This window comes from Archocentrus centrarchus, chromosome 4, assembly GCF_007364275.1.
Source record: "Archocentrus centrarchus isolate MPI-CPG fArcCen1 chromosome 4, fArcCen1, whole genome shotgun sequence".
NCBI lineage: Eukaryota > Metazoa > Chordata > Actinopteri > Cichliformes > Cichlidae > Archocentrus > Archocentrus centrarchus.
The window spans coordinates 29,651,989-29,662,831 of record NC_044349.1 but is presented as its reverse complement, the minus strand read 5'-3'; the positions used below and the strand labels follow the sequence as shown (position 1 = coordinate 29,662,831).

General features: G+C 38.8%; 1 protein-coding gene across 1 annotated transcript; it reads right to left on the bottom strand.

The window, feature by feature from the left end:
- Nucleotides 1-7,380: 7,380 nt before the first annotated feature.
- LOC115778922 (proproteinase E-like) lies at nt 7,381-10,551 on the bottom strand. Its single transcript, XM_030727299.1, has 8 exons — nt 10,446-10,551; nt 10,251-10,339; nt 10,078-10,175; nt 9,783-9,911; nt 9,429-9,565; nt 7,926-8,068; nt 7,662-7,814; nt 7,381-7,513 (listed from the first exon to the last, which is right to left on the bottom strand). Exons 1-8 carry the CDS (start codon nt 10,486-10,488, stop codon nt 7,496-7,498), a joined length of 810 nt encoding a protein of 269 aa, XP_030583159.1. The 5' UTR covers nt 10,489-10,551; the 3' UTR covers nt 7,381-7,495.
- Nucleotides 10,552-10,843: the final 292 nt, after the last annotated feature.

Sequence of the window (10,843 nt, the reverse complement as noted above, 5' to 3'; positions counted from 1 at the left end):
TTTTCTTTTTAAATAATTTTTTTTACTTTTTTTTTTTTAATTAATGTAGTTATTTTCAAGGCTTATAGCAAAAAAAACGAAAGAAAAAAAGAAAAGAAAAAGTAAACATCCCAAATAAAAACCTGTCTTCAGGCTGGGATACAGGTGTAACGAACACAGACATGCTCCCCCTGGTGGTATAAAATGGAACACTAAACTGCAATTCTTCCAGGGGTGAGGGGCAAGAAAACCAAAATATCATTCATATGAATCCATCTGGGATGTTGTTTTTTTAATTTTTAAAACTACATAGTTTCATTTTTCTTCAAATCAAACAGCTCATGTTAAATTAGTAATGTACATAACATATCAATCCACTGATGGTCTTTCCACAATGTCATTTACTGCATTGTTAAATATTTTATTAAATTAATAGTACTGACACTGGGGCAACATGGTCGCAGCTCTACTTGTAATATAAACAATACATACATATTCAATATGTATTTTTTAGTACATCAAGTATAGCTGTAGTTGCACACATTATCTGCATCCATAATCTTCAAAGGAAGCCCAAACATGTTTGTCTGCACACGTGCACACACGCTCATCCCACCCACTCACACGCGCACAGGTTTACAGCTTCTTAGATAAGATGCGCGCGCATGCGCGCTCACGCACACACACACAGCCTTGTACCTGCATGTGTTTATTGGTCACTATATTAGTGTAAGATTATAGTGAGAGATATGTCAGAGATAGGATTTTAATGATGCACCATATTACATCTATAATAACTGGTGTGAATATGAGCAAATGATTAAGCTACAATGATGTTACACTCACTCCCATTTGCAATAAAATAATCACTGTGGATTTAATGCCAGGTCACTGAGTTGATGGCTTAGAGTCAGCTTTACAGTTCCTGGTTTGTTTAAACACATTTGAAATTTCTTGTGAGGGATGGTGGTGATTGTCGTTATTTTTGTTATTGTTGATTTAATTTTTTGTCATGGTAGGCAGAATTAGGACTCGGAAGACGAGGACTGAACTTATGCTCACAGGGAATAAATACAAAATAATGCAGAGCAGAAGCCAGGAACACGCAATCTAGGAACGCACGGCGCACACAGCATAAGGGGAAGACGAAGGACAAAGGAAGACACAGGCAGCATTTAAATAAGAGCCCACACACATTTCTCTTTCAAGAAAAATTTATAAAGCATTTCAAAAATCTTTTAAACTACAAACTTGTTTAAGGAAATTTCCTTGACATGCAAAACTGTGGCACCGGCATCAGTGTGGGTTCTTATGAGGTAATCAGGGAGATAAGATACACCAGGGAAATGATAATGGGGAAAGCAAAACACAAACACAAAGGCTACTGAAATAAAACAGGAAATATAACTGAGACCAAGACTAAGAGATACAAACTTGAGACAGAGACAGATGAAAAAACAAAAATAGACAATCATGGAGACGAGACTCAGGGAGAGCTGACAGACACAGGGACACGACTAGGGAAACAGAAAAGGCGTCTCAAAAGATGATAACTAAATATTACATAACCAAGAGATGAACTGGAATAAAAAGAGAGGATGTAATAAATGACAAAGGAAAACTAACATTACGAAGAGCCAAGCTAAAATACTGTACAAGTGACACCAAGAGCCAGGGACCATGACATATTTACCCTGTAAGACCCAGGAGCTAGGAGCAGCGGCTGATTTTATGGTAAATTTGGGACCTGCTTGTCTCACTTTGGTGATTATGTTTCCTTCTGAAACTGAACTTCACTCTCTGAAAATCAACTTCAAAAGCAGCCGTAAGAGTTCCTTATTCCTTTAACCTGCTTTGGTCACTGGTTAATATTCTGCCTAGATTTTGCTCCCTCTGGATGTTTGGCAGCACATGTTTAAGTGTCTGTCATGCTCTTCTTCTGCACCTATTAAAAAGTTTAAACTCTAACAAAAGAACATGCTAGTTATCAACCCTAAATAAAAACCCTAAATTGCTAAATAAATAAATAAACCTTCTTTTTCTGTTTTCATTTATTTGCTTTCAGGTCTAATGAAACTGATCTTGTATCTTGTAGCTTCAAAAAACAGCTCATAGCCAGGAATCAATCATTATACTGTAGTACTTGACTACTGCACAACCAATAAGATGATTGCAGCCGCAGGCAGTATCAGATACACAGTGTTCAGCCAAACTACTGCACTGGCAAATTAATAATAATAATAATAATAATGTACATTATTGAGCATTGCTTTATTTATTTGCTCATCATTTCATTTTAGTGAACTTATGTTTTTAATGTTTTATTCTGTTTTACAATATTTAGTCTTTTTAATAGATTTCAAGAGTTACTGTATTTTGTTTCTGTTTTACTGCATCTGTACAGTCGTCTGTGAAGCACTTTGAACTGAACTAAAAAAATCAAGTTTGACTGATGGAAGAATTCCAGTGTGGCACACAGTAACCGATTTAAAGAAATGAGAAGGTGAAGAACAAAAAGAACTGTGAAAATAGAACAATTACAGAGATGTTTTTCAATAATAATAATAATGCCAGTCATCACATGCATTTTGAACCTGATCAATCCACTGTCTTTACCACTCATCCAATTCAGGTTCGTGGGAGTCTCCGTCAGCTGCTGTAGGTCAAAAGGTGCAACCTGGACAGGCTGCCAGTCTATCATAGAACCAACATGGAGAGACAGGCAGTCGTCCACACCATAGGCCAGTTAACCTAACATGCCTAACATGTCTTTGCAAGCAAGCTGGCGCATCCAGAGAGAAGCCACGCAGGCACAGGGAGAACATGGAAACAGGACTGCCTGCTAAATCTGAACACACAGGCTTAAACCTTATTTTGAACTTGTCATATGACAAATATTTTCTTTGTGGCATTATTGCCAGATATGAGTAAATCACCAGCACATTTTCATTGTTTTATCAAATATTGCATTGCTGCACTTATTTTCTAGATAAAACTCATAAAAACTGGTGGGGCACGTCATCCTGAGGTAACTACTGATTAAATATCTGTTTATCTCTGATGATTGTGCATGTGTTTCTGCGCCTGGAGGCTTAGCTTCTGTGCAGTTAGGAGCTGTGATATTATGTGTGATATATATGTGACTGGCTGTAACAGTGCTTCTGGCTCAGACCTTGACCTCTCCACAGTGTACACGCGAATGCAGCACAATCGGTCCATGCGCTGAGTTGGGCCTGAAGGCTCAAAGCGTGGTGTCATATATGAAAACGCATGTCAAAGTAGCCATATTTTTCTGTGCGCCTGGTTATTTATTGACTAACCCATTAGGTTTGATGCAGTGCTTTCTCCCCTTGTGGCCACAGGAGACCCACATATGATGGAAAAAATCAGCTCAGACTTACCTTTAAACTTTGGACTCCCACTTTCATTGTCCCTCCACCCACATGCTGCTATAATACTTTGTGGTCATGTCTATAAATATGTACGTGTCTTTTGGGGATTTTTTTTTTTTCCTTTTTTATTTTTTAAACACCTATTTATTTATTTATTTTTTGTCAAAATCCTGTCCATTTACAAAGCAGTGTGCAGTGTTTTCCTCTACCTCATATTCCCATCATGATTTTTTTGTTATCTATCTGAGAATTGTTACGGCATCAAAGTCAATGATTGACTGAAGAGCCGCTGAGTTGATTCCATCTAGCTGCCATGCTGGCACAGTCCACAGAGGGTCAAACAGTTTGCTCTCTTGTTATAGCTTAGAAGGGTCGCTCTTGAGTACTAGCTGTGAGTAGGCTGTGCTGTAATCTATAAAACCATAAAACTCAACTTGTCTAAACTGGACGAATCTCTGAAGGTGATAAGCCCGAGCAACTGTCGAGGATGTGACTGAAGTGACAGTGAAATTGGAAGTGATGGATGGCTGGTGTCTTTCCACAGGTTTCTTAACACTCCAGAGCGACTTTTTAAAAGCTCAAACGCCAAAGCTGTATTTTAATTTTTTTAGTGGACAAATGGTAGTTGTAATGAAATCATCTACGCTGACCTTCAGCAACATGAAATGCCTCAGTTTGCTTGAGTCTGAGGGTTACCCCCACACACACACACACACACACACACACACACACACACACACACACACACACACACACACACACAGAAGTACAGTTAATGCTTAATAGAAGGAAAGCAACCTAACACTGCGGCGTTTTGGCTGACTTGAGTGAGACCCTGCTGCCTCCACATGGCTGTAGTGTGGACTGAGACTGCTGGCTACAGGGCATCACAGCACAATGGTCCTCTCAAAGGCTCTGAGAGCTGTATACATTACATCATAGTTAATAACCTCTCTAGAAACATTAATTACTCTGTGATGTATGTTACATGTAGCTTATTACAGCCGAAGCCAAGAGGTGGTGTTCAGCATCAGTTAGGTTTGAACTGATGCTTAGTAAACAACTCTTTTACCAAGAGGTGGCAGGAGACCTCATTAGCTTACAGCATGAAGTTTTTATATTATCTGTTGGTTTTAGAGATAGAAATGTGTTGCTGTGAATAAATTGCAAACCTTCATTAATGCTCCTTAAAATGAAGCTTTTTTTTAAATTCACATATGAAAAATAGAAGAAAAATAAAATAAATATTCCTGTTTTATATGTACTGTACGTCTCACAGGACTTGGATGGCATTACTTGTTACTTTCTCTTACAAAATAATTATAAAAAATTAAATATGAATCAAGTAGTATGATAACATGAGAAAGGAACCATGCTCATGACTAATTTATAGAATGAGTAATAAAAGTTTTATATACAACATAAACATTTAACATTGGAGAAAACGCGGACTGACACATTATGCTCTGTTTGCATCTTACTCACAGCCACCTTTTCAGGTAAAGCTACAGGTATTTTTACCTGAAAAACATGCAACGATGAAATATCTTCAGATTGTGTCTACAGGTCCCCAAGTTAAAGAGGGAGACATTATATATAATATAACCAAGAGAAGTTCCAGCAGTTACTAATACAGACAATTCTCTTTTCTTCTCGCCTGTCCTCTGGATGGAACATCTGTGAAGTTCCCACGTGTGCCAGTAGATGGGGACAGATAAATGCCAAAAGGTTGCTGTTCGTGTCATTGCTGGAAGCAAACCTGGAAGCCTTGATGCTCCGTTTCAGTTTGCACAGTGTTTGTTTAAGACTGAGTTCACTGCATGAATTTGTAATGAAGTGGTGGTTAATAATTTTTTTTACTTTTCTCTGCTCCATCTACAGTCCATCAACAACAATTCTGCTGATAGGAATCAAAACTTATGATCTATGTAGGCGCACTGTATACAGTTTTGAAGGACCTTTGTAACTATTTTATTTATTTAATAGACATATTTTATCCATATAACTCAGTTGCTTTGATGATTCAGATACAAAATGCAAAATATAATCAACAAATTAATTATAATAAAGTCACATTAGACTATATTAATCCATGGGAGAAAATTACAAGCTAGTATGTAAGTACACATCAATGCATCAATAATTATAATCTGCAGCATTCCCCAAGATTGGTAATTTGGATTGATTTGAACTTCTCTGTATTTTGATATGAATGCAGATGATAAAACAACAGTAGGCTGTTTTCAAGCTGTGAAGAAGAACTCAACCCCCCCCAACATTCAGAGATGTCAGAGATGTCAGTCTTGTGAGTGCAGGTGTAAAGGTATCACAGTCCAGAGGAATTACAGAGACGGCATTACAAGATAGCTTCACATAAGGCACAAAAGGGTTTATGGAGGCCAAAATGAGAAAGACAAGAAAGTATCGATTTCACGTCTTCTGTGTAACCTGGACGAGATGCTGTAATGCCTGTACTGAGGATAATATTAAGAAATTTTATCTGACTATATAAACAGTAATTTTGTCCTCAATTTATCAGTTGATTGGGCTTAAATAATTATGTTTTAATTATTCTTTTAATTATGTTCCCTTGCTGTTTTGTAATTTTGTTTTTCCTCATTGTTTCACTGATTGCTGTACAGCACTTTGTTTAGTAACTGTTGTGCTTAAATGTGTTCCATATAAATAAATTTGACGTGTGTTTTTTTCATTTCCTCATGCCGTGTCTGTCTTCATGTTTACTCTTGTCTTTTTGTTGCTTCCTGTTTTACTTTGAAGGTTAGTTTTCTCACTTTTGCTGCTACCATACTTTCCTCATCATCTGTCCTTAATTGTTTTCGCCTGTGTCTCATTTCTCAGACAGCTCTCTCTCTCTCTCTCTCTCTCTCTCCGTCTTTTTTGGTTTTCCTGCTGAGCTGCCTCTCTTTGCTTTCCTGTATTTCTTATTTGGTTAATTAGATTTTTAAATTAAAGCTCAACCACTGCTGTTTTCAATTGAGTCTTTTATTATTATTATTATCTGTGTTTGGATCAATTTTCTGGTTGAATTATGAGAAATCCCTTCAATCTCATTACTATTGCTCTGCATATGGAACCAAAGTATGTAAAATAATAAGTCAGATACCAGCTTTAAACCATACTGAGTACTTTATATGCTGAAGACAATCCTTTGAAGGCTTTAAGGGTTTTTAAAGTTTTGAAGTTTTCAAACTTGAAGCCATCAGTTCACCCAAATATTTGACTATGATTTTTGCCACATTAAAATAAAGACCTCAACTGTTAAATGGCTCTTTGCATACATCATAAAATACACGAAATGTGATGTGAAACAAATTCTTATAATGAGTGTTTGCCTTGACTCAGTGTTACGTTTAGAACTCAGAGATGCCTGAAAGTAGCAGAAACATTAAATTTCACTCAATTTTCCCTCCAATCAAACCGTTATGAGCTCATCATTTACCTTAATTAATTATCATTCTCTATTGTGCTAAAAATATCAAAGTCTGTTATTAAGTGGGCGGGCGAGTGTTTGTCAAAAGTGGCCCAAAATGCTGCCGTTATCTGATGCAGCAGAGCCGTGCATCAAGGTAACCAATTGCTGTTATTTATCTGATGCTAAAGGCTGCTTTCCACCTCAGCTCCCATCTGCGTGCATCAGCCTGTATATTCACTGGTGCTGAAACTTGGATGACCTTGGTAGTGATTGATAGGAAAAGCTGATTCATAAGTCCTCCACACACGCCGATGGGAAGCCATTCCTCTTTCTTCTTATCACACAGCAGGAGAGGTGAAATATGAAGTGGTACTACAGAGAGCGGCAGTCTTTTTACACCTTTCTTGTACAGTTTTAAGACGTGGAAAATGTCATTTTTGTTTGTCGTAAAGGCTTACTGTGGTTGTTTAGGGGATTGTTGTAGGACATTACCATAATGAAGAAAAAAGCCACTTCAGGTATTTAATTTTTAAGAATTATTTTATTATGGAATGATCTTTTTTAATGCTTTTTTTGTTTTTTGTACTGATTGTGATATCTAACCTGTAAATGAAATCACCCAAGTAGAAAGAACTATTGACTTGGGATCTCATTATTTTTTGCAGATCATCAGTTGGTATCCAGGAGATCCTCAGTACTGCAGCATGACCTAAAGAAACAACATGATTTATTGACAGATGAAATGTTTTATTTATCAGTGACACTGGGTGAAACACATTTGTGTCTCTGCAGACAGACTCATGAACAGAGGAGGCAATACTATAGATCCAACAGAATGGGAAACAGGATTGATTTACCTCACTGAGCCACTCGGTGAAGGCAGAGATGCGGGTGAAGACTGTGGGTTTCTTCACTTCATTGCAAACACGGGAGGAAACAAAGCTGGTTACACCCTGGACGTACCATCTACCATCCTGACCCAAACAGTTAAGAGGACCACCAGAGTCCCCCTGAGAAAGACAAGCAGAGGCAGGATTGGAGTATGAAGTAGCTGACCTCGTTCACGGCAGGTAATTCAGTTCTGACAGGTACAAGCTGCTTTCTTTTGATGCTTCACACACATTGCATCCAGATACGACGTCTCCTCCTGCACAGATCATGGTGCTCTTGACGGTGATCCCCCACCAGTCACTGTGGCTGCAGACGCTGTGCTCCACCACAGGCAGCAAGGCCTGCTGCAGTTTATCAGGCATGGGGCCATGAGCTGACACACAGAGAGGATAGAGCTGCTCAGCAATGCATAAATACAACATACTGTAAACTGCATGCATCAAGCACAATCAGACAATTTGTTTGAAAACCAGTGCTCATTACTGTTACCAGTACTACATGCAATTACATTGCTTTATTATTTATACTTGCACCAAAAGCAATTAGTTACATTAATCCTTAGCTTGCCTTACTTAGGCAGGTCCATCAAATGTGTTATGAAACCTTTTCTAAACTAAAGTGACTTCTGCATGCAGGGGAATTAGCAACATGAATACGTCAGACCTCGTAAGACTGTGGCTACATGAGCCAAAAATGTTTTCTAGGTTTGACTGCATCCCTAGACTGTATATAAAAGTCGGCACCATGACATCACGCACTGGTTTGTGAATACCTGCTTCTGAAGTATCAAACCTTTGGCTGCCATTATCTTCACATCATAAGCGCAGGGTGGATCTGACTACTAAAACAACTAATGCTGCAAGCTCAGATGTTATAGACTTGTCAAAAGGTACATTGAAGCGTATCTTACTTTATCTTCCTTGTGGACACTAAGGCAGAAGACAATTTACAAAATGAACATATACGAGTATTTATTAAGGCTTGAAACTAGCATCTGAGATTATAACCTCATCAATAAAATGGTTAATTGGGACCAAAAAGAGCGGAGTCTTCTCAAAGACTTCTATTGGCATCATGTGCACATTGGTCAACTGTTGTCCAGCGTGGAGGTGATACAGCCACTGCTCACCAGTCGCAAAAAGTGTGCATTCCCCAACCATTTGGCAAGTGGTTGCTCAAGGTTGCTTGTTGTTGCTAGGTTAAATGGGTCACAAACAGGGCTCTGCACCAAAAACCTCCTTGTCACTCGCAGATTGTCTTGATCACCCATAGTTGTCATAGAAGAAGCCGACCGCAAACACTCGCTAACTACTGGCTGACAGGTAGTAAAACTTGAAAAAGTGTGACGCAAACTGGAGAATGTTCACCTTCAAAGTACAAGTTGCAGCGCAGCTTTCTGGTTAAGCTAGTTCAGAAAACCACAGTGATAACCAGAAGTTGGTGTCGCGATGAACATACTGAACAGTGATGACACATTCATTCCTGAACTCTTACTTGGCTAGCTAGCATGTCCCATGGCTTGCTAAACCATAATGTGCGACCGCTTGAAAGTGTGACCACAGATGGTCTTGTTGTCATGTAAAAACTATATGAGTGTTACCTGCTTTTACAAAGGTATTACTACCCAACACTAGCAGAAAATGCAGACTGTGTATGTTAAAACTGAACCTTTCTATACAGGTGGAACAATGCAGTGACCCGCAGTGATTAGCATGACAGAAAGGGGACAGTACTGTAAAGGTTGCCCCAGCCAGTGATGTAACACGGGGCCCCATGGCTAAGGATCTCTCCAGCCTGTGGAAGACAAGCAACACCCACGCTGTCATTCATAATGGGGCTCTTATCCAGTTTCAGGAGGGCAAGATCATTCCTGGGGGAAAATCATTATTATAGTTAGATTTTTACTAATAAGGGAGGTGAAAGTGTCTCTTAAACCAGCTGAGGTCCTTCTTGCAGATTGTTTTATAGTCTTATATGAGACCATTTTCTTTTTAGTTACTTTACATTTCTTTACGTAAAATAACATTAAAGCTACCAGAGAAGTTACTTTTTTAATGCATTTTTTTGGTTGGTCATAATGTACTTACCCATCAGCCACATGATCAATGTCCCAGTTGGGATGGACAACAATGCGCAGAATATCTCTGATCTGTTCAGTGCCCTCCTGTTGGATCATGTCATGTTCTCCCAAGACCACACGGTACACATCTCCTGGCCTGTAAGACAGTTTCTATCATTTAAGATTAAGCAGTTTTCTTCTCCTGATACTTTTGTATCCCTTTGAATGCCAGTGTTCTTTCTGTGTGCATTTTGCACAGTCCCTGACTTCTGTCTTTATGCTCTGAACTCTCATCCCTTGATCAAGCTTAACTAGTTAGTCACCAGATGCAGTGTCCAGCGGTCAGCACCCAGCGAGGTCCAATCAGAGTCCCCCCACAAGTGTGATGGTAACGACTGCCATGCTTCACCTGCAGCGAGATCTGAGAAAAAGATGCTTTCGATTTAGTAATTCTAAACAAAAGAATAGCTATGGTGCATTAAATCATATTAGTTACCTGCCAAGGCCAGCTATGGGGACGAGCATCCTCTCCATTCACAATCCTACCAGTGTTGGGAGGGACAGCAGGTGTGCCACAGCTAAAAACTAGAATTACAATGGATTATACAACTGGATTTTTTTTATGTCTGACATTTGTCTTTTGCAGGAATTGTGCTACTTTTTCCTTTTCTAATCAGGTCAAACTACTCACCATATGCTGCCTGTAGCAGCAGAAGGGCCAGTGTCTGCAGCATGCTGTCGTTGTGAGGGGTGGTTCAGGTCAGCTCTCTTATATCTCCTCAGTGTGTCTATCAACCCAAATGCAGATTATGCTGAACCCGTGGAACTAGTTTATCAGTTTCACTGCTGATTGTAGCTGAGAAAGACCTTCCTGCTCCACAGATGCATTAGTTGGCCTGTACTGAACTGCCCGCTGATGGGGAAAAATGGGTGGTTTATCAAATGTGAGCGAGAAAACTTTGCAAATAACCTGAGCAATTTATCCTAAATTGTGCAACAAACTTTAAATAGGTTAGAATGATACTAAAGAGTAAAATAATAAGTCCTAATAAGTAATAATATGAAATATTTATGAATGTATTATCTTGA